Raw genomic sequence first — 24145 nt, 5'->3', positions numbered from 1 at the left:
AGACGGAGTTGATAGCGATGTTGCTGATATTTTTTAGTTGGGTACACGAACGATGGTGGGACACTAACTAGGATAGAGATTTGCCCTCGTTCCACCAGACTGGCTCAGTTTTGAAGTCTTGCTCAGTTTTGAAGTCTTGTGTTTGGGATATTTGTATTTCTAACAGAGATTTGGGGAGTTCGTCTCTCAACACGTTCAAAACTCTTATATCTTTGATCTTTCCCCCAATAAGATAATCATACTTGAAGCTCTTTGGATTATCTGTATACCATGTGATGACCTCATTGAGGATCTTGACTGTGACCGCACAAAGCTGAGTCTCCATGGAGACCTTTGACTTGGGGTAAAGTGATTCGGATTGAGGAATTGGAAATCTTGGCTATGGTTCTTACGAAGAGTAAGTTGTCCCGTCGTAGCTTCCTTACATATACACACCACACAGCTAGCCTAGTTCTCCTAGTTTCTTTTATTTTGTTGTCTCTGGCCGCATCACCTACACTGCGGCATTTTTCTCATGAATATCATCTCCGCTTCCACGAATCAAGCTGCGGCATGTAAATACAGCTCAATGTTGGGAGTCAATCCTTGGGCTCAGATGGCTAGCGTACCAGGAAACTTCTAATCGTCTGTGCGCCTTGCCGCCTCACACACGAGGACCTAACCTAGATCATGCAGCCCTCTTACTTGTACCAGAATGACATGGGCTAAACCAACATTTGTAATTTATATAAGTTGCGCTAGTTTTACATATGATACCTCTGTTTAATTAAATATCATTACGTATATTTTAAGCCAGTAATAAGAACAGGGCAGCCTATCATTCAAGGCAGGCAAAGAGAGCCCTTAAGCATGCCTTGTAATGTGATTATTGGGGGCTACTTACCGGTGGCTGGGGGAATTCTCCCCCTTACAATTCCCCCCCTTTTTCTCTCCTGTTACCTTTAAATACTGCATAGCAGTGTTGCTAATAATGCATGTCAAATTGCTGCTAGTAACAGGTATCAGCGCAGCTTTACTGTGTTTCACAAAACGTCAGTGTGCGTCGATGTTCAGAGGCATGCTCTTCAATTTTGCAGCCAATATGCAGGTGCCTCAGCTGGTGCCCATGCATGGTACACTGATATCAAGTAATTGCTTTTTATGACCAGCAAATAGTGCAGGAGTTAGAGACATTTTCCCAGTTATTTTTGAGATACTGGTCTTCAATGTTGTGGAACTTGGCCTCTGCATAATATCTATGATCCAGACCAGGCCAGTTTAAAATAAAAGTGTTATTTAGCAAACAATACCGTGGCTTTCACCACCATGACTGAGAAAGGATCGGAGTTTGCCGAAAGAGATTTAGGAAAATAAAAAATAAGGCCGTATCTATTTCTATCTTTATATTGCTCATCATGTCTTGATACGTGAGCTTCTAGACCAGTTCAGTCAATAGCGACCCGCCTAACATTTGACAATGTCTGAAAATCAATTCGTTTGGCATTGTTATTTCCTTGAACTATTTGCCTTTCGATATGTTCGTTTGCTCTACCATATCTACTCTTTCTGGTTTCTCTATCGCCCGGCGAAGATCCCCCAACACCCAACGTACAGCCCTGCCGATATCTCAGTGGTCATCCCGACGGTCAACCCACGTAATGACGACTTCGAGGAATGTTTATCTACCTGTCTAATAAACAAGCCCAAATCGATGTTCATTATCGGTGGTGGCCTGCAGATAGAAGATATAGAAGAAATTGTCCACCCCCTCCGTTCCAATTATCACGAGACTGAGATCACTGTACTCTCGACGAAGGTAGCCAACAAGCGATTTCAAATCGCCCGCGCAATCCCTTTCATTCAAACGAAGATCACTGTCCTCCTTGACGACCATGTCTTCTGGCCCTCACCAAACTTCCTTCAGACTGTGTTGGCCCCATTTGAAGATCCCAAAGTTGGTATAGTCGGTACAAATAAACGCGTGCGGCGAAGAAAAAATTGCACCATCTTCGAATCCATCTGGAACATGCTCGGAGCTCTCTATCTTGAGAGACATAATTTCGAAATACGAGCAACCAACGCTATTGATGGTGGTGTCTTTGTTATTTCAGGTCGCACTTCCGCTCATCGCACGGAAATTCTAAAAAATGATGACTTCATAAAAGGTTTTACAAATGAACGATTCTTTTTCAGAAGATTCGGGCCACTCAATACCGATGACGATAACTATATCACTCGGTATGCGATCAATCATGGTTGGAATATCAAGATTCAGTATTGCCACGATGCGCTAATTGAAACAAATTTGGGTACACCTAAGTTCATTTCTCAATGTCTTCGTTGGTCTCGAACAACATGGCGAAGTAACACTACAAGTCTCGTTACTGATCGAACAGTGTGGAAACAACAGCCATGGTGTGTTTATGCTGTCTATCTCTCCAGTTTTGTCAACTTCGCCCTTCTTTACGATCCTTTTTTGGTATATGCTTTCTGCCAGACAGGGTGGCAAGGATTATGTTATTTATGTATCTGGATACTGTGTACTAAGCTAGTGAAGCTGGTGCCGTATTTCTTAAGGGAACCACGGGATTTGATATATTTGCCAGCTTATTATGCTTTTGCTTATTTCCATTCTTTTATCAAGCTCTATGCGTTATTGACTTTCAGCGATTTATCATGGAGCGGAAGAGATTTGGAGTCGATGGGATATACACTTGCTCGATCAAGCGGTCGTTAAGGCAGACGCGACGATGATAAATAAGATGATAAGTAACAATGGCACTTATCCAGTCCTGTCACTATTTGAGCTCTTGCTGGCAGGATTCCTGGCAAGAGGTACACATAATTTCACGGAGGAAGCAACTTGCAGTAGCAGTAAATATAAATAATTGAGACACAGACGCCATCTGCTTTCAACATTACAGTGCTACGATATGAATAGGAGCCTTATTGGGTTGTAATACTATCGTCTTATTCTAACGCGCTGACTGGACCAGCTAGGTCCCTAGTTCTTAAAAATAAGGCCGGATAGGATACTGAGAAGCTATCTACTAGCTAGACCGCGAGGATTGTACTTGGTTTCACCCTGAAGAGCCACTTCTTCGACGGCATCGCCAAGCCTCCCCCGATGTCTAACAAGATATTCTTGAATTTTTGCCTAGGTAATAAATATCCTAGACAGATACTGCGCAAATCTATCCGCGAAGGCTTCAATTTAATACCTAGTCACAGAGGGGGGGTCATGTTCTGGTGGACCTAGCGGAGCATTGATAGGATCTTCATATACGCACAAGAAGTGGTGTTGAATAGTATCGAAACTTGAATACTCGATATTAAAGCTCCTATCAATCCGACCTGGCCGAAGCAGTGCTGGGTCAATGTTGTCTTCGTGGTTCGTACTGAGAACAAGCATCCGGCCTTCAGTCGCAAGTAATGAAAATAGGTCAAAAGAGATAACTTGTTTACTACATTATTTTTATATTTAGATGTATCATGATGTGATATTAAGGTCCCTTTGACTGTTACAGAATTTTCATTAAAATTCTCTATAAGCAAAATACATCGTTCATGTAATGTGAAAAGCTATCTGGAAAACGAATGCTCATCCACTGTATACATGTAAAGAATGTAAACCGGTAGTCCATGGGTAGCTATGACAGGAGCGTCCCCGTTGATACAGGATTCCATGATTATTGTACTAATCTTGTGTTTGTGGGAGGAGATAGTCGCGAACATCGGCCATAAATTCTTCCTTCAAATTACCATTCATAAACAGACTTGAGAGCGGGCCCTTTTTTCGCCACTACTTTTGTGAGGCGATCCGGAGGAGTAAGAAAATATCACCTTCTCAGAAAGTTTAACGATAATACTTTCTGGGCATGTGATGATGGAAGCCCTTGTATTCCTACCGCACGTCAGCTCAACCGTTGAGAATTAACAAGGACATGATAGACAAACATAGACCGCCAAAAAAGAGAGCTTCAAGGTCCATCCTTTCGTCACTGTAGGTAATATGCGACATATGAGCGGATGTTTCACCCATTTCTTCATCTTGGGGGGAAGTTTGTGTGGTCTCTCGATGCTCTGAACTTTCGGTAGTAGTTGGGGTTTCAGTAGACGCACGACTGACAAAAAGCAAGGAAACATTGACCCAGATACCCAGCATAGCAGCCCGGAATAGAACCCATGCGATGAGCATAGAAAGCCTTTTTTTTGAGTAAGCTTCCCAGTTCAGCATGACCCTGCCAGTCCAAGTTCCTTGAAGAGCGATAGTAGGGCACTCGATACAATTCTCGGTATCATATATAATAGTTGCATAACATTTTCCACGGGAAAGTTTACCCAAACGAAGACCCCGGGAGCCCCTCACTGGTTCCCAAATACCCCATTGTGATAATAAATAGATACTCCATAGTTGGCGCATAACAGTTGCGATATATCCATGCTGAACCAGGAGAATAATTCCAAATAAAGATTGCATCGTTTGCTCGGTAGTAATCGAAAATTCCTGGGACTTGGTTCCAATAGAAAAGGTCTCACCAGTTCTTCCTTTGATTCGGAAGCAATCTACCCCAATATTAGCATGGCCCTCTGCAATGATTGTGCCACTAACCGGAGTCATCATTCTTCATCATGGCGGAAAGAACGTTGGTTCAAGGCAACCGCTAGTATGCAAGGCAGACGACAAGGCCAGCTAGCGGGAGCACTGACAGAGTATACTTATAAGGACAATAGGGGAAACTGGCCGTTGTTACGCGGAATAGAAATGATTGGCAGAATAAGGAAGGAGCTGGATTTCAGGTGCATGAATTCATGCTATACCAAAAAGCGTACTCGCATAGCACACGTCAGTTGCCCCACTTTATCCGGATGACCAGCCAACCCTGCTTCACTTTATTCGGCGTTTATAGCGGCAAGTTCTATTAAATTTTTTCTGTGATGAAAGCAAAATCCGGAATAGCGACAACTGCAGCGCCGCCTAGTTGCAGTCGCCATTATGCATGTGGTTATGTCCTAGAAAGGACCAACTGGCCCTGGGAAACCAAGTGGGCGGAAGAAGGCGGGAGAGACTCGTCAGAAATGATTCCTTGGCGGGGCTGAATTGGACTCGGGGCGACATTGCATATAGTACCTTCCATTGCTGAAATAAATCACGCATTGATGGTGTGAAACATGTCCAATTACAAATAGCATGACACCTAGTAAATTCACTAGTTAATTCAATCTCGATCACAAATGTGGGACCAAACATATAATTTGCCCCACCAACCTTATCCCAAAAAAGAAGACCCACTCTCATCCATATGCGATACCTCTCAAAAGGTTAAAGCTGCCACTGCCACCTCTTTGGACAACTAACGCTGCCTTTTTCAGCCTGGCACAAGCCCAGGCCAGCCTAATCTGCAATCGATCAACCCTGTGACACTTCTAGGCATACGACTAAATGCATATGCATGGCCAAGATTTTATATCCAATAAAATATCATGCTATTCGAAAAAGCCCAGTGATTCATGCTGGATATGCACTAAGTAACACATCAACATACAGAAATGGAAGACCTAGTAACCGCTCATCCCCAGTTGGCTGCGGCCAGTCCGTTGAGAGGGATATTTAATGGTGGGGAGTATGGAAGCTGGCCCGATGCAGATTGGGAAGGAGCTTAGACCCCAAATGACAATCTTCGTGTCTCAATAAATATGCAGCCCAATCATTAGTTTAATTGGTAGGAAATGAATAATCACGTAAACTTCTAGCTTGCTTCCTAGCTAGGGTTCGTGTATGAAAAGGTGCGTAGCCCTGGCAGCATTGCACTTATCTACCATCTTACCAATCATCCCACCGCTACTCCACTTGCTGGTGCAGAGCTTTCGATTTCAGCTCGCCGGAAATGACAAAAAGAAGCCGCCCTTCTTCTCCTGAATCACCAGAAGAAGTTCCCGTGATAGTCGACGAGTCGTCGACTTCAACTCAGCGACCTGTGCAATCCCATCCTGAAGAGAGTTGCGAGAGAAATGACGCTCGTATAAAGAAGGCTCTTGTAATGAAATATGTAGCCCTCTCTTATTCAAAGTAACGACTGAACCCATTGTGCTCTGTTACTTTAAATAGCTAAACATCTTCTTAGGAATGAGGAACAATTATGGGAAACAGTCGCAAAAGAAGTGGGCATATCAGCTCAGAAGGCCAAGGAAGTACACCGGGGACTTGATGAAAAATCGATTACATTCTATGTCAAACAAGCCTCCAGTGGCGGTGTCGATTACACAATTCTCCCTCCGCATGGCAACAATACGGCCCACGCAGATTTTGAAATGTTAAGCGCCAATTTGACCAACGTGAATCCAGCCGAGTGGTTCGCAATCTACCAAAGCTGCGTGAAGCATTTTCTAGATATAGCACAGCATAGACCCAGACCAAGATCACTAGCTGCACTCATCAACATCCGTCTTCCCTACCAGTGGGACACCACTCCAATATGTGGCTATTTCAAGGAGACCAACTCCAATGACTTTAGCAAAGAGTCAAGACAATACGGCCCCGTGTCACTGATTCCGTATATCCGACGGCTTGTGGTGACAGCAACAGACACACCCAGCAACATGCAAGAGCTGTTCGGTGATGACTGGGTCGTGGGGATTAGCTCACTGCACGTCCAGGAGAGAGTAAATTACCTCTTTGCGGCAAAGAGCAGCGGCTGGCTGAAGACAAAGGCTCATTACGATAACGCTCCGCACGAGACTATCCCTGCTCTTCTTCCGCTGCGGGATCCGCAAGAAGAAGAGCTTCGCGCAGCAGATGCGCAGTGGAGCCGGTGGTTACTAATGGAAGACTGGATGGTGGGACCGCGGAGTCCGTTTAACGAAACGCCAGAAAACGACTGATCTGTGGGGCTGCCTGCCTTGAATGTTTGGGATAATCCAGTCAAGCCTAGAGGACGCTAGTTACATGGGCGCTATAGATGAGGCAATATTACATGTATAGGCTGCGTCTTTGGATAGGCCGACATGGTTGTCACCAACAAAAATAGCAACGATCTATACCTATGAAATGAGTAGCGAACTGTTCTCATTGTAATACAGAAACAGTAAGACTGGTGAACGCTATTTCTAGCTTGGTTTGTACTTGCCTATGCATCGTCACTACAGTACGTGCTTTTATCATCTTGGTCTGGACCTTTACCACTCATATTGCAGGTCCTATTACTGTCTATGTACTCTCAGCAGTATTTTCGTAGACGTACAAGAAGTGTCCATATTTAAACTAATAATAGAGATACGATAGCTGATAGTTATTGTTTCTTGCATTTCTTTCCATGTCGATTCCTATTGCCATAGGTGGCAAATGCTCTTCCGCAACGCCCACAAGAGAACGGCTTCTCTGATTTTGGGTTGTCGGTGCCCAGCTGTGCTCTGCTGAGGGTAGTTGGAACGTATGTGCTTCTTGATGTAAGGACGAGCTGTTGGCGGAGTCCAGTCGCAGGGAAGGCAGGTGATTATGCTCGATGGCTTCAACCAAACTCGAGACAGATGGTAGCGAGGGTTTGTACAGCTGCCTTTGAGAGTCATCCGAGTGCGGAGCAATCGCTGCTGAGGATGGCTCGCATTTAGCGATACGTAGATGTTTGTAGTGCATGTCGCGCTGGCTAAACCTTTCCTCGCAATGAGAGCATTGATATGGCGTTTGCTTGGTATGCTTTGAGAAAATATGATCTTTACACGCACGTTCTCTCGTGGAGGAAAAAGGGCATATACGGCATTGATATGGCTTTTCACCATGTTTCAGTACATGCCGTGCGAGAATGCAGTAATGCTCAAAGGTATATTCACACATTTCACAGCTGATTTTTCTGTTCTCATCACGTTGGTAATGTTCGCGAAGGTGGCTGGCAAGTTGAGATAATTTCTCATATTTTTCTCTGCATGTACACTGGAATCCTCTAAAATCCACCTCCTCTTCTACTGACTGGAGTGCATCATGAAGGGATTCGTGTAGGTCTTTGCTGGAATTGTGAGATGGCATATCTGCTTTTTTGATTGGTGTTCCAATCGAAAAGGTGTAATTAAAACGACAGGCACACCTGGCCTTTTATGTATACCGTCACACTTGCTGTCACTGTCACACTTGCAAGAAGCATTATTCCACCGCATGGTCACTACATATAATTTATGCATCGTTCAGCGCCATGGTTCGATAGCCCTGGCCGATCACACCACTTATTATTGGCACTGTCTTGGATGCACTAAAGCAGCCGCAGCCCACACTAAGTCGGGGCATATTTACGTGTACCCGGTAACCCGGGTAAAAGGCGGGACAGAAAGAAGTATTGAGGGACCAACTGCACCCCGTATGTAGGTAGCCCTTTATGGTAGGCATGCGGTATTTTCGCGGTATTTCGTACGTGCCGCAAAAATCGATATTTTTATACTAAAAACCCAAAATTCCGACGCATTGATGAACAGCCGCAATTACTGGAACAAGCGCCGCAATGTCGAAAGAATAGGTGGTATTTTGATTCAGCCTTGCCGCAATGGGACTCTATGTCGCAACATACATTGTCTGTGGCGCCCTCTCATGCTTCGAGCCCCAAGCCCTTGTTTTTCACCAACCTACAAACTTAGCGACTTTATATAGTAGTTCCAATACTAGTTATTTTCCTAGAGCTTTACTTGGGTTCTACACTCGATATATCGAGCTGATCACTATCATAATGGGGTGTCATGTCTAGTACAATGACGTCTTCCCCCGATCTACCAATACCAATCACCCACGTAAGAAGGTTGTGCAGTCAGCTACAGGTGACTATCGGAATATCCAAGGAGGAGCACGAGCGGAACCGCAGGCATTGCCTACAAGCCTCCAACTAAGCGACCCGTAGGCACTAGATCGGCTCAGTCAAGCTCCAGTCATCGATCCACGCACACGGACTCAGCTGTATCCGAATACACGAACTAAGGCCCAGGCTACTGCATCGGGGCACATTTACTCAATTCCGGTAGCCCAGAGACTAGTACAGAGCAGTTCTAGGGACTAACGCAAAGTTGAAGGGTCTGCAGTGGTGACGAAAGCCATCATAGTCCAATATTAAGCACAGGCCATCGGAGCACATGTACAGATATCCTTTCGGCCCCCGGTCCCGTTGCTAATAGGGTTGTAGGCATGTAAACGATGCATCCTCGATCTCCCGATGATGAAAACTAACTAACCATGTAGGCGCTATGACTCTAAACAAGCGCAACCACAGGACTAGTCCATATAAAGTCATGATTCACATTGCCATGGCATAGTCTACCTTACTGGTACGGCCATGCGATAATGAACAGGGATTTATCAGCGGGGATAGTGGGGAGTCAGGGATTCTCGAAGGTCTCGAATGGCGCGTACAAGGATTCTGCATGAGATTGCAAGTGCGTGCATCCTGGCCAGGCCTCTGTGGCTTTTGCATTAGTGCTGCTGCAACTATCCCTCGCTTCATATATGCGCGTATACATACCCGACTTAGCAGGAAGTATAGACCCTGGTCGACCGAGTCCTCGAACAGGCCAAGACTCCGTTGGACATGAAAGAACTACAATTCTCCAGGTGTTTGCTTCTCATATCTCTTTTCCTTGTATACTCTGCTCTACACACACACCCTCACTCTATTGACACCAGCTCCTTATTAGCAGCTTCCTTTTATTCTGTCATCCACTCTACGTGTAGTTTTTTTTCCAACGCATCAGAGAGAAGATCCTTCTCTTCGACACCCGTTAGTCTCAACTTTGTTACTACTATCAAGATGGTTAAAAGGTCAGCTGAGCTGGGTCAGCCGCCAGCAAGTGCTTCTCATGCGCAAGAGAATAGACACTTCGAAACCCCTGAATTGGTTTGTGCTTCTTACGATGCCTGATCATGCAAAACGCTGACTAACTGATTTCTGCAGACTGTGATGTTTAATGGTGATGTTCCTCGCTTTTGGGCGATGATATATGTAGACAGCAACGGAAACATAGGGGAGACTTTCAATCTCCCGTCGAGTGTCTTCACAGAGAGAGTATACCTGGACTTCAAAAATGCCAGTGAACTAGCTGCAAGAAGAGACCCGCAATCATCTCAGATACCGACATTGTCAGCCATGTGTTTCGGGTCCAGCAAGTCATCGCAACACCCCGGTCAACTGAAGCGCCGCAGAGGTGAGGAGCCACTGGCTGTCGATTGTATCAACTATCTTGTGCCTCTCCAAATTGGCGATACGGAAAAAGTGGCAGATTATTATGAAAGTGTCTTCAAGAGGTTACAACAGCTCATCTGTCGGATGTTGGCCAAATCATTTATAAAGATCATTGAACCTGGTAAGCAGGTCAAATATCCATATAATGGTGGCCGAGACTCTATCTCTGGTAAAAGGGGTGACCCGGAAATGACAAAACCTGATTGGTGGCCCCATGATGTTATTCATAAAGAGCCTGATCATCTTACAAAAGGGCGTGAGTCGTACCTAGAACTCAATCTTTTGGTCTCAGCTTACCAGTGATAGCGCGCCTGAGACTTCTTGTTCATATTATCCAGCAACTTGGATCAATAGTCACTGCAGAAGACCTAGAGGGAGCTACAAGCGGTGATAGGAGGCACATTGACCCTTCGAAGGTTTGGATGCTGGATGAACTGTTCCGCGTCCGAAAATTGGAAGAATCTTTTGAGCGAAAAGAAGTTGGTACGCTTAAACTTGGCTTTATTGATATAAGATAGTTACTAATTGTTGTCACAGATTCAAAGACTATTATCCGTGTCGTCAACTACGAAGAATCTGAGGAGAAAGAGGCTAGATCTGACAGCGACGATATGCCAGAGTTCAAATCAGAGGATTCAAACCCCTCTTCTAAAAGTCCATACGTCCAGACATCGCACATTTCCCCAGCCGATATGCTCCAAATTCATCCGAATCTAACCTTTGGGACTCCAGAGGGACAAGCCCAGTTCCAATCCCTGCAATGCGTAGGAACAGGCACCACCCCTATTCCCATGGCACCAGTCATGACAGCGAATCCTTTTCTGTATCCAATATCTCCAGAGACAAGACAACCCACGAACCACCCAGCACAGCCTTACATGAACACGCAGAATTCGTTCTCGGGATGGTCACATGTTTCGATGAGCGACGGCGAACCCGCCGACAGTGTAACACCGTCACTGAGTGGACCGCCAGCACAACCTTTTCAATTCCGCGCCCAGGAAATGAGTGCACATCAAACCCAACCCGGCGACCATGCTGTCCTTGGATATCCGCCTGTTGCCCACCCCATGCACCAAATTCCTCACGCTCCACGTCAACGAATACACCATTCTCACCCGCGGTCGTACCGATGTCCTGATACCAACTGCCAGAAATTATTCACCCGCAGCACGACTCTCACTTCCCATATAAAACGTTACCATGGAACAATCGAGGAAGCTACAGCTTAGTCATGTGAGTTTTTTGGGCCAACGTATTCGAGGTGTCAGAAGAATTGGATATATCCAGGGCATCGAGAGTGGCAGAAGTATTGGGTACACACAGAGTGCGAAGAGATACACATAGGTTGGTGATGTGGAAGGGCGGCTTCGGCGCTCGCGTCCGTTCGATTGGGTTCGAGAAACTTTTTTAGCCATGCCTGTTGCTGAAGGCAAACTGGTCTAAAGTTGGTGGAAGTATGGAGACGGATAGGGGGTATGACACGGCATATCAATAGGGAGAAGAATAAAAAAATGCGGTTAACAGTCAACATGTATAGACACTGTCGTACGGTATCCACAGTGGTATTATGAAGGCCCACAGGCTCAGCTGTCTCCGAATACACGAACTAATGTAACCACAGGCCCAGGATACTGCATCGGGGCACACTGCATGCCAGCCGTAGCCTGGGAAAGGCAATACTGTATAGCATATCTGCTCTGTATAAAGTGATTAAACCGTAGATATAAATACTGTCTAGGTTTTTTTTCTTTTAATTATAGTTTATTATTTTTTCTTGTTATTACCTATCATAAATATAACTATCAATCCTAATAGCCAACTAGATTTTTTTAACTAGATTTAGTACCTACTTTCTCTAATTGCTATACTGTTTTATTATGTGAGATCAGTATATCTTGTCATGATAGCTAGAGCAGGAAGTAACATTATAAACCTATTAAGAGCTATGTAGAAGGCCTTTATTGTGACGGTCCTGACCCAGGCCTCGGGAACCAGCAGTGGCGGCCTGAGGCACCACCAAGGAAAGGGAACCGAGAGCGGTACCTGAGATGGGAATAACTTCATGCGGAACCATAAAGGAAATAGGCTGGCGCACACAAAGGAATGTTTCTCATGTAACTAGCGGGGGAGGTTCTTTCTCTTCCTCTTTCCCTTCTCATGTTTGGTTTTCTCGTTGCAGAGTACTCTTAGAAGATAAGAATCGACTTGTTGTCACACGAAGGTGTTTTTATCACATCTGGAAACCCTCGTTGCGTAGAGTGGTTTGAGATGCATGACTCATTTGTGGGTTGGAGGTTTCTTCCCCTCCTTGCCACTTTGGGCTCGAATCTCAAGAAAGTCCACATGACTGGATGTCATAAAGGACATTTCGGGCGCGACAGTACATACCAATATGCTCCTGAATGACGAACGTATACCGTCATCGACTTCTGGTTCAATCGAATCTACCATCTTGCACTTTGAGGAGTCCTTGTCCCAGCTATCTCATCGTCAGTATGGCTAGCAGCCATGTGAAAGGAGTGAAGTCATACATTTCCGCAACCTTTGTTTGGCACGAAACATTGGAGAATTGGGGTGGGTAAAACTGTGCACTGTTCGTGCATTCGGCTGTATCTTAGTTTATCGTTATACTATTGACATAGCTCACTAGATCCTGGTTGCCAAAAGCCTGTTGCATCATATTGCATGTTGGTGTTTATGATAGCCATTTCTGATAACGCTCTTGTTGCTGTTGTCGCCGTCTGCTCCAGTTTATATTGCATTAAAATGTTCTCTTTTCGCAAACTCTCTATGATGGACTGCGAATTTTCCAGCTGTTTCTCCATAGTTTCAACTTGTTTTTCTGACTCGTAAAGTAGATGTGCTAGTGATTCCTTCGGACTATCGAGTCTGTTTCCATCGTGGTTCCCGGGCTGGCATACCGTCGAAATTCCGGATAAAATCTGCAAGTCGTCAGGACTATCCTGGTACAATGCGGCTAACCCACGGTTTGTTCGACTTCCGAAGCTTCCATTTCTGACCCATCACCTACTACACTCGCTGAGACTGCTGTGATTGTTTCGCCAACAGAGCGAAAAATCTCTTTGCACCCTCGGGTTCCCTGTTTGCTAAGCTGATTCTTGAAGAGACTCTGCTTTGAAGGACTGAGGCGCCACCTATAAGGGTCGTCTGGCCTAGGTTTCAATCGTATCTCATTCGGATTGACGACAATCCCAAGCTCGTTCACTGCACAGCAATTAGAGGACGAACCTGTGAAGATTTTCATATACATACATAGATAGAATGAAAGCTTTTCGCGACACTGTTGCCTCCAATAGCTTCTTGCTTCGTTTCCATGGTTGCGTCTCGGTGGATCCATATAGTTGCTACTATTTTTTTAAAGCTTGTGTACTGTATAGGAGAATTAATAGAATCGCCCTTAAGAGCCCTTCCTAATTAAGGTATCCGAAATATCAACAAATTGGATCGTTTTCTTTTATTTATATATTTTTTAGGGTCTTTCCAAGGCGAAACTCAGGGCTCCGGGACTCCGGAAAGGGGAACTCCTACTCCCGGACCCCTAGTGCTGTTAGGGGCTGTAGCATCGAACTGAAGAAGCTGTTCACGCAAGCACAATTCAAGATATCGCCTACCATGTGAACATTATCAATGATAAGTCCAACGAGCTCATGGAGCAAATTAGGCATGTTGGATAGAAATGACAGTCACCGTATCGATGCTAGTACCCCGTTGAGACTTGTATAAAAATATATCATCTGTGTGAGCCAAGTGGAACTCACCAAGTTTAGACTCCATTGGCAGTGTTTGGGGAAAAAGCTGATTGGCCAAGCATAAACACCGAGTGGTTGGTGAGTGACTGGTGAGTGACTGGTGAGTGATTAATAAATAATTAGCGAGTGATTGATGAGTGATTGGTGGAGGCTATGACATCCGTTTAGGAGAACTTAGCTTTTAGAGAGGTAAATAAAAACGAAGAGAACCCATCAAAATTTACCCTTCCTACTACATCTACGCTATTTTATGGTTATCCTTTCTAGTGTCGCAAAAAGCAGTCAAACGGAAATGTTTTCAAACAGGATTCGAGTTTCCAAAAATGATAAATCCATGTTCGTGATACTTTCGAACGCGCTTCGCTAAATGCTAATGTTTTTTGGTAAAGGCTATCTGGAAGAACGGTCGCTATAGAGGTCGGCAGGCGGCTCGTAATCAGAGTTCATGAAAACCTGCTTCGTTGCTCCTCTCCATTTTTCGAAAAGGCCATTTCCGGTGAATGGAAGGAGTCTTTGGAACGAACTATCCAACTACCGGACGACGAACCGGACATATTCGAACTGTACGCTCACTGGCTCTATTTTAAAACCCTTCCGGTGCTTCATACCGAACCGGATTCCGTGGAAAATAACGAATGTCTTATCCTTGTGAAAGCCTATATATTGGGTGATAAATTTCTGGACGGCGAGTTCCAAAATGCAGCAGTTGACGCCATTTTAGAGAGAGGCTTTCCGGAGGCACAAGATGAGTATGGGTATTTCCCAGGTGCAAGCGCAATAAATTATGTATACAACAATTCGAATCATTCGGTCACAATTCCAATTCGCGAACTATTCTTGGATATGTATGCGCGTGCAGCGGATAAAAGCTGGCTCATAAACAAAAGTCTTCCAGAAGCTTTTATTTTCCAGCTTGCTTTGAGACTTTTAGAGTGGCGAGGTGACACTACGTTTCGGATCGATGTATCGAAATATTATCACAGCTCAAATAGTAGACATGCAGTCCTTGACGAGGACACATCTTAAAAAATTCGAGGTTCAAATTATGAATTTTAGCTAGAATATATCAATTGGTAAATTCTTGGAGAATAAAAAGTGATACAGTACGCAGAAGTACAGATTCTCTTTGCATAATGCAAGGATAGATATAATCCAGCACTTTAAGGTGACAGTGCTGCTGCATGCATTCTTGCACGGTTTTCGTTTACTATGTGTGAGCTAAGTTGCTAAATCCATGGCTAATAAACTGCCTCCCCTCCCTTCGTTCAAGTTTGTAATATCGTCCCGTTGCTGTGCAGTCAATTTTAGAGCAGAAACCACTTCCTCAAGGTGCTTGACCTGTGCCTGACTTTTCTGGAGCTGATTTCGATTATCAACTGCCTCATCAATAGTATTCTGCATAGAGTTCCTCTGCATTCGCAGCTCCTCCAATTCATCACTACACGCCCAGCAAGTATGATTCAGACTCTTTTCTCTCCATTTGACTTCTCGGTCTAAGGCTTTTCTAACCTCAAGTAAAACCTCTCGTTCTTGATCACGCTGCGCAGTGATCTCTTTTAGCGCAGCCTCTGTATCTCTCTGCTGGGTTCGAAGGTTGTCAATATCTTTGTTTAACTGTGAAATTGTTTCCTGGTCACGTCTTGTCGACTCTGTGGTCTGTTCGATTATGTTGACGTGATAGTTATTGGTGTTTTCCAGATTTTCTATTGTATATCGTATATAGTCCTCCCTCATGTTGAGAAAATGCAGGAGGCCCCAATCTGGAAAGGAGAACTTCGGGCCGCATGGTAAATTAGAAATGTTTCATCTAAATATGGAATTCCTACTCACGGCTTGGGGTAGATATGTGTCCTGGTTGTCACTCATGATTAGCTTTTGCATCAATGCCTCAGGAGACACGATTTTTACGTGGATGGGGATGGCATAAATAAAGGTACAACACCTTCCCGTGCTTGACCTACAGGCTACTCAACTCAGAAAATGCGCTATGTTTCAGAGTGAAACGTAATAAGAGAGCTATGTCACTTGAGATCTCCACCCTGGTGAGCAGGAGCCAACCTGTTCGTATTCTTTGTCCACAATGCCTAAGGAAGAAAGGTTGCAAGCTCAAACTAGGAGAAGAAGAGTGATGAGAGAGTGATTAAAAATAGTTAAAAAAATGAATCGAAAGGTAATTAAAAAGTAATTAAGGAGTGATTGAAGTGTGATTGAAGTGTGACTGGGGAAGGGTCTTTATCCACCGAGGCTGTCTCTTCGATTCCTAACTTAAATATAATAACATGTAAATCCTTTAAGTATTGAGCCCACAAAAATCGCTTTTCATCAAGTCCGACGTATATGTAAGTCAGCTTCTCGATTGAAACAGCAAGTGTTAATACCAATAGAACATGTTCTCTTTACATCGCGGATCTATACAGTCATTCTCGAAATCGGTTTGACTGATAAACACACGACAGTTCTCTCACAGCCCCGCTGCCAAGATATTAGTCTAAGTAGATCATTGAGCCCCTGTTTCAAATGAAGCTTGGTGTAAGTTAGTTGTGGTATGAAGCAGGTAATATACAATACAAGACATTGTATTACAATGCTATATTTCCATATATGATGGGCAACCCTAGCCTAACGGTCTGTGATTAAATGTCGGAAAATGGACTACCTTACTAATCCAAAAACGAACCAGTCAGAATGCTCAACTTTGCTATATATTTTTTCAACAGTTTATCAGGTTCAACACCAAATCATACAAATCAAACGGATCATACAGATCATATAAATCAACTTGATGATCTAGTCAGAAATTGCGCATGTTTTGAGTATAAATTTGTTGTGTTTTCATGTACAGTATTTAGTTTCAGACCTTTCAGACCTTCATTATATCAATTTTATATTTGTATTGTTTGCATCCTGCACCTAATCCTATTTCCGACATTAAACCCGACTCACGTGATACCATGTGTGCAGGCCGCTAATGCGACTCACCTCATAGCAACCACCTTGCGGTTCAACAGGGTTAAGGAATGCATGATTAATCACATTAGCGCCTGGCACAGCCTCGCGTCTGGTGTATAACCCCTCTTTATCTCGCTGGAAACACCCAACTTATAATTAATAATATAATTCTGGATTACACTCCGGTCGCCATCCTACCTAAAGCACCAACGATATTATGCCGCACCCTCCAAATGGATGGTTTATCCTCGGCGGCAAGCGTTATTGCAGTCATTCAATTAACGGGAAGCCTCGTGAAGCTTTGTGGGAGCTACATTCACGAGGTGAAGAATGCGCGAGATGAAATTTTGACCCTACAGCGGGCGATCGCTGGCTTTCAAGGAACCCTCCAAAACCTACAGAAAGTTCTCCAAAGCAACGACAAACGGGCCCTATCTATCTCGTCGCAACTAGCCAGCGATATTACTGATTGCCTCTCCGACCTGCGTGCCTTGGACGCGACACTTGATCCAGGAAAGGGAAAGAAGCTGATGAGAAAAGTGGGAATACGAGCCTTAAAATGGCCCATGCAACGGGAAGAGGTGGAGGGCGCGATCCAGAACCTTGAGAGATATAAATCTTCATTCCTCTTGTCGTTACAAGTGGATCAAACGTACGTTCATCCAGTACCGTATTTTGACTCGGTATAATGACTCAAGAACTGCATAGCTCTCTGATAGTCGGCCTGGTCCATGATACCGATCGTATTAGTCAACACATGGATCTGGAGAAGTTGAAAGCCGTAATAGAGGCAGAATTTGATTCCTTCTCTGATCGAAATGAAGCCCAATGTCTTCCAGGCACTAGGACCGAGCTCCTTCAGCAGATAATGAAATGGGCTCGATCGTCATCCCTAAAAGGCATCTTCTGGCTGAAGGGGATGGCTGGGACGGGAAAATCCACAATATCTCGAACTGTGGCAAGGTCGCTTAAGGACACCAATCATCTGGGTGCCAGCTTCTTCTTTAAGCGGGGTGAAGGGGAGCGAGGGAACGCGAGCAGGTTTTTCCCAACACTAACAAGGCAACTGATGCTCCAGATCTCTGGGCTGAGATCTGGTGTGCAAAAGGCACTCAATCACGACCCTGATATTGTGTCAAAATCACTCAGAGAGCAGTTTGAAAAACTACTTTTTCAACCATTGCTCAATCTTGACCCACTCAGCCGACAACCTCAATCCGTCGTGATAGTAATTGACGCCTTGGATGAATGTGAACACGACCAAGATGTCCAGAATATAATTCAATTACTGCCTCTTCTACAGAAGATAGAAGCAGTGCGACTTCGAATTTTCGTGACTAGCAGAACCGAACCGCCAATTTACCGTGCCTTTTCAAAGGTCGCGGATTATGAATATCAGGACCTAGTTCTTCATGAGATACCTGAAGAAGTGACTGAACATGACATACATTTATTCCTACAGGACCGATTTGCGAAGATTAAACACGATCAAAATATTTCGCAAGATTGGCCTGGCGATGATATCCAAGTATTGGTCACGATGTCCGTTCCACTATTCATTTCAGCTGCCACAGTGTGCCGTTATATCGAGAATTCAAAATGGGAACCGAAATTGCGCCTTACAGAGCTCCTCACGGACCAAGCCAAATATGTCTCGAAAATGGATAAGACATATCTACCGATTCTAAATCGACTGCTAGACGACCCAGAAAGTGACGAGTTAGAGCAGCAGCAGCTCCTAAAAGAGTTCCAGACAATAGTCGGTGTCGTCATCCTTCTTGCTATTCCACTTTCTATCAATGCGCTGTCGTTATTCCTCGAAATAGGAGCAGACCAGATCAGCTATCGACTAGACTCATTCCGATCTGTTTTGAATGTTCCCAGTGATCGAGATCAGCCAGTGAGGATTCTACATCTATCCTTTCGCGACTTTCTGGTACAGCCCGGATCTAAGTTTTCTGTAGATAAAGCACAAAAGCACAGAGACATCGCTAAGTTGTGTCTTAAGACTATGCGACGTGGTCTACAGAAAGATATCTGCCATCTAGCAAGCCCTGGAACGCGTAGAGCAGACATTGACCCTCAACGTATCCGCCAGTATCTACCACCGGAATTACAATACTCTTGTCGCTACTGGATATACCACCTCGAACAAAGTGATGCCTTATCTTCCAAAATGGAAGATGTGCGACTATTCCTCCAGAAGCATTTTCTGCATTGGGTAGAAGCGATGACGCTGCTGGGTCTTATATCGGAAGTGGTGGGTATGCTTGATGCTCTGCACATGGATATACCAGTAAGCACCGCAGTATACAGCCATTTGAGAGGTGCACTAAAATATATAGGGCGATGAGAATTCTGTATTGTCTGATTTTGTACACGATGGAAAGCGCTTTATTCTTAAAAATCGCCAGATAGCCGACGAAGCACCCCTTCAGATTTATTGCGCAGGATTAGTGTTTGCCCCTCGAACGGCAATAATTCGTACAGAGTTCGAAGCAGACCTTCCTCGTTGGATATGCCAGTTGCCACAGGTTAACGAAAGATGGAATGCAGAATTACAGACTCTCGAGGGTCATTCCAGCTCGGTTTGGTCAGTGGCCTTCTCACATGACGGCCGGCTCCTGGCGTCCAGCTCTGATGACAAGATAGTGCGGCTCTGGGACACAGCGACAGGTGGTCTGCAGCAGACTCTTAAGGGCCATTCTGGCTGGGTTCGGTCGGTGGCCTTCTCGCCCGACAGCTGGCTGCTGGCGTCTAGCTCTGATGATAAGACAGTGCGGGTCTGGAACACAGCGACTGGTGATCTGCAGCAGACTCTCGAGGGTCATTCTGACTGGGTTCGGTCAGTGGCCTTCTCACCCGACGGCTGGCTGCTGGCGTCTAGCTCTGATGACAAGACAGTACGGCTTTGGGATACAGCGACAGGTGATCTGCAGCAGACTCTTGAGGGCCATTCCGGCTGGGTTCGGTCGGTGGCCTTCTCACCTGATAGCCGGCTTCTGGCGTCCAGCTCTCTTGATAAGACAGTGCGGCTTTGGAACACAGCGACAGGTGGTCTGCAGCAGACTCTCGAGGGCCATTCCAGCTCGGTTCGGTCGGTGGCCTTCTCACCTGACGGCCGGCTGCTGGCGTCCGGCTCTAGTGACAAGACAGTACGGCTCTGGAACACAGCAACAGGTAGTCTGCAGCAAACTCTTGAGAGCCATTCCGGCTGGGTTCGGTCAGTGGCCTTCTCACCTGACAGCCGGCTACTGGCATCTGGCTCTGGTGACAAGACAGTGCGGGTCTGGAACACAGCGACAGGTGATCTGCAGCAGACTCTCGAGGGTCATTCCGGCTCAGTTCGGTCGGTGGCTTTTTCACCTGACAGCCGGCTCCTGGCGTCCGGCTCTCTTGACAAGATAGTGCGGCTCTGGGACACAGCGACAGGTGGTCTGCAGCAGACTCTTGAGGGCTATTCTAGCTCGGTTTTATCGGTGGCCTTCTCACCTGATAGCCGGCTTCTAGCGTCCGGCTCTCTTGACAAGACAGTGCGGCTCTGGAACACAGCGACAGGTGGTCTACAGCAGACTCTCGAGGGTCATTCTAACTCGGTTTGGTCGGTGGCCTTCTCGCCTGATGGCCAGCTCCTAGCGTCCGGCTCTGATGACAAGACAGTGCGGCTCTGGAACACAGCGACAGGTGATCTGCAGCAGACTCTCGAGGGTCATTCCAACTGGGTTCGGTCAATGGCTTTTTCGCCTGACGGCCGGTTCCTAGCATCCGGCTCTGATGACAAGACAGTACAGCTCTGGAACACAGCGACAGGCGGTCTGCAGCAGACTCTCGAGGGCCATTCCAGCTCGGTTTTATCGGTGGCTTTCTCACCTGATAGCCGGCTTCTAGCGTCCGGCTCTCTTGACAAGACAGTTCGGCTCTGGGACACAGCGACAGGTGGTCTGCAGGAGACCTTGATCACTGAGGGAGTCGTCACGGAACTCGAATTTTCTCAAGATAGTCCATATATCATCACTAACCTAGGATCACTTAGGATGCAATCCGGGTGCGGCAATAATATCTCCAGTTCACCCGAAATCAACTCGGAGATACTTCTGAAAGAGCGGGACTGGGTAACTCTGAATGGCAAACAAGTATTATGGCTTCCTCCTGAGACTAGGCCTTCTTGTTCGGCGATAAAATCAAACATTCTTGCCTTGGGACATACGTCAGGTCGGGTTTCCTTCATAGGATTTCGGGTGTAGTGGGGTCTTGATTAATTTAAGGTTTTCTCTTCCTCTGTTTTCTAATCTCTTTACAAAAGGAGGGCCTGGGAGAGGCAGAGAATTTATATGGATTTATTTCTTTTCTAGAACATGCTATGTGCTTCCTATAGATTCTGACAGTGGCAATCCAAATGGTCTAGTCGCCATAGATCTATTCTGAGTAAAGCATATTTTGATTTGTCACAGTATCTGAAATTTTCCGCCCTTCCACCTAAATATCCTATCAGATTGATTTTCATGACCAGGACAGCCTTGATAGTTACATGAAACCGTAAAAGGATACAGGCAGCTGATTCTTATCATACTTTACCCACAGTATTTTGTCTTCATCAAGTCTTTCTATACCACCACGAGCGGCGACGACATCGTAATAGCCTAAGCTAAGTCTTGTGATGATATTTGCTAGGTATCACGTGAACAGGATCTTTTCTCGGCCCGTGAAAGCTTCTTCGTCCTTGCGTCCATGCAGGGGAGACTCCACATGGTACGTCGGGACGTTTAGTCGGGGACGACCGTACGTGCACCAGGGTTGGAGCCTAGTTTGAAAATATAGTACTAAACGTGCTCCGTAGATCTGCACCAATTGCATTTTGGACTGTATGTAGACAATGAAAAGTATGTATATGATATTGATACAATACTGTATATTACCCGTTTCATACCACAGGTAACTTACAGCAGCCCTCACTTGAAACAAGTGACTCATCAATCGACGTAGACTAATTCCTCGGCAGTGGGGCTACGAGAAGACTGTCATATGTTGGTCAGTCAAACCGATTTCGAGAATGGCTGTAACATGGTCATGCATCGCTTGTCCTCGGCATGACTCTCAAGAAAGACGTTTCACCATTGTGTATTATGATCCGGGTTCAGCCTATGCTGCCCTGTTCACATATCTTATTCCTATTAAGCGGCACATCAATATCGATACACTTTGTCGGGAGTGTGTTGCGAATTTGTCTGAGCCTCAACAATGGGATCTGATCAACAGAATCAGTAACCACCAACGGGTCTTTCGCACTCCAAGGCCATGGAGGAAACAGATGTACCGTTTTCCCCTGACCATCGCGGACTGTGAGAAGATGATGACACAAGAGACACAATTGCATCTCTATACAAATGCTATGATCATGTGAAATAGACCGGTATCTATTCTAATTTCAAATATATGTCTATCTTTATACAGAATTGTTGTCTCCATCTGATCAATACATGGAGGCTGGGTCCAGACCGTGTGCCTGTATAAAGGCTTCTGTGGTATAACCTACACCAATTCACCCAAATATTTTCTGGAGATTTTGCCGGTTGTAGAATAAAGCTGGACATGTGATTTATCCCCCCCCCCCCAGAGTTTAAGTAGACAGAAAAACAACAAAGCTATTCCGATACTTCAAAGTCCGCATTATCAACCAAATCGATGAAAGCATCGTGTACAGAGGTAGGCGTATATGATATGAAAGGAAGAAATTCGGCACATAAGTTGTTAAATCGTGGCCACTGAGTGAATATCAGAGTTATTAAGACTCCCAATGGGCGCTGTCGACAGGCCATTCGAGACTTTCAACTAATTCCGTGGCTCGACCTGCAAAATTTTCTAAAGAACCATCGTGCTTTGTGAACAGCGTGTCACCCCGTTTCAGATCTAGAACCTGTAATAAATTCCTGAGTGACCTCTCATCCGCCCAGTCGACTGAAACAAATACTTCCTCCAAAATCAATGGGTTCGTTGGGAAGAGAAAAGGGAGGAAATTTATTGAGCCCTGTAATGACAGAACCTTGAGAATTGGCAGCTGGATCCTGGGATGTCGTCCCGCTGGATAAATTTCGGTGAAGCATACGTTCAGTTCTTCAATGCTTCGGCCCAGGTTTTGAATAAAGCTTGATCCGATGTACGATTGCGCTATAGTTACTTTCCGTAATGTCTCTGAATATCCCAATAGTATCAGGTCATCGCCCTGATACCCTTCTAACTCAAATGACGACAGCTGGGGTAGCTTTGTTAGATCTACATAGACAGCGAACCCAAAGCGATCCTCGTAATCAATCGTCAAATTGCGGAGATTTGGTAAGTATGGAATCGTCCAATGACTACGTACGCATAAAGTAAGATCTTCCAGTGATTGGAATGAGCAAGAGGGCCAGAGTCTCAAGAACTTGTTGTATCGACGGATATCTCGACGGTGAAATGACTGAGACACATCATTGTCCTCGTGCGCTTCAATCCTTCGACAAGTCAGCTTAATATGATTCATGTAAGTGGCGATATAGACCAATGAAAGGGATTAACTATACGCGCACCACCTCAGATTTGACATTCTGCTTAATAAGTCAAATACATTGAAAGGTGTTGTGTTTGAGTAGAAGATATCTGCACCCCGTATATGGGATACCCATCGCAACAATAAATCAAGTATTGTCTTCGGTAGCAATCTTCTTCCGTTTAACATACAAGGAAGACCGTTCTTGAAATTGATACTTGAATGCCGAAACAATGACCTAGCTGCGTGAGCTCGTAGCTGCTGGGAAGTGTTATAAAGTGCCCATGTGCCGCGACATGATCCCGTCTGAATCTTTAGTATGTCATGTGATTTGGGGTGGGGGTTTCATACAAAATCGCATATTAATTGCAATAATTCAGCCGGGAGATCCAGCAACACCTTTCCTGCTTGGTGTTCGTTATTCAGACTCCATGAAAATGATCGGGAGCGAATAAGTGACATGGTTGAATGGTCTGCTCTTATCGAACAACCGCTGAGGTGGAAACAGATGTCTTCAGCTTGAAACAAGGTCCAGAAATTGCTGTAGAGCTCCTTCAAGTGTCTCCAATGATGTGACGCTATATAAATATAAGGAAACAAACTAGCCATCAAAACCAAAACTGGACCCCAAGGGCCAGCACTGGATCCATTTAAGCAAGTGTCGGCTCTTGATTCAAGCATCAACAGCCGACGTCGTTTCATGTGTGTAAATG

The 24145-nt window shown here is 45.2% G+C and overlaps 6 protein-coding genes across 6 annotated transcripts, besides 1 other annotated feature; 4 read left to right on the top strand and 2 right to left on the bottom strand.

Annotated features, from left to right (window-relative positions):
* Positions 1-1456: 1456 nt before the first annotated feature.
* Positions 1457-2994, top strand: TRUGW13939_07639 (uncharacterized protein; the record flags this gene model as incomplete). Its single annotated transcript, XM_035490777.1, has 2 exons — positions 1457-2217; positions 2988-2994. The coding sequence occupies 2 exons, from the start codon at positions 1457-1459 to the stop codon at positions 2992-2994; spliced, it is 768 nt and encodes a 255-aa protein (XP_035346670.1).
* Positions 2995-5867: 2873 nt separating this feature from the next.
* Positions 5868-6861, top strand: TRUGW13939_07638 (uncharacterized protein; the record flags this gene model as incomplete). Its single annotated transcript, XM_035490776.1, has 2 exons — positions 5868-6049; positions 6105-6861. The coding sequence occupies 2 exons, from the start codon at positions 5868-5870 to the stop codon at positions 6859-6861; spliced, it is 939 nt and encodes a 312-aa protein (XP_035346669.1).
* A 2894-nt stretch (positions 6862-9755) lies between these two features.
* TRUGW13939_07637 (uncharacterized protein) lies at positions 9756-11419 on the top strand (the record flags this gene model as incomplete). Its single annotated transcript, XM_035490775.1, has 4 exons — positions 9756-9842; positions 9900-10443; positions 10494-10670; positions 10725-11419. The coding sequence occupies 4 exons, from the start codon at positions 9756-9758 to the stop codon at positions 11417-11419; spliced, it is 1503 nt and encodes a 500-aa protein (XP_035346668.1).
* Positions 11420-12467: 1048 nt separating this feature from the next.
* On the bottom strand, positions 12468-13548 carry TRUGW13939_07636 (uncharacterized protein; the record flags this gene model as incomplete). Its single annotated transcript, XM_035490774.1, has 5 exons — positions 12468-12669; positions 12733-12781; positions 12838-13132; positions 13177-13415; positions 13464-13548. The coding sequence occupies 5 exons, from the start codon at positions 13546-13548 to the stop codon at positions 12468-12470; spliced, it is 870 nt and encodes a 289-aa protein (XP_035346667.1).
* Positions 13549-14460: 912 nt separating this feature from the next.
* Positions 14461-14547: a sequence feature (Short protein (TRUGW13939_07635, QKX60490.1) was converted to a misc_feature.).
* Positions 14548-15178: 631 nt separating this feature from the next.
* On the bottom strand, positions 15179-15694 carry TRUGW13939_07634 (uncharacterized protein; the record flags this gene model as incomplete). Its single annotated transcript, XM_035490773.1, has 1 exon — positions 15179-15694. One exon carries the CDS (start codon positions 15692-15694, stop codon positions 15179-15181), a length of 516 nt encoding a protein of 171 aa, XP_035346666.1.
* A 1448-nt stretch (positions 15695-17142) lies between these two features.
* On the top strand, positions 17143-21153 carry TRUGW13939_07633 (uncharacterized protein; the record flags this gene model as incomplete). The annotated part of the gene is made up of 3 exons (XM_035490772.1): positions 17143-17561; positions 17618-19205; positions 19255-21153. The coding sequence occupies 3 exons, from the start codon at positions 17143-17145 to the stop codon at positions 21151-21153; spliced, it is 3906 nt and encodes a 1301-aa protein (XP_035346665.1).
* Between the last annotated feature and the right edge of the window lie 2992 nt (positions 21154-24145).

The sequence above is a fragment of the Talaromyces rugulosus genome, chromosome IV (assembly GCF_013368755.1).
Source record: "Talaromyces rugulosus chromosome IV, complete sequence".
NCBI lineage: Eukaryota > Fungi > Ascomycota > Eurotiomycetes > Eurotiales > Trichocomaceae > Talaromyces > Talaromyces rugulosus.
This window is presented reverse-complemented; position numbering and strand designations above follow the sequence as displayed.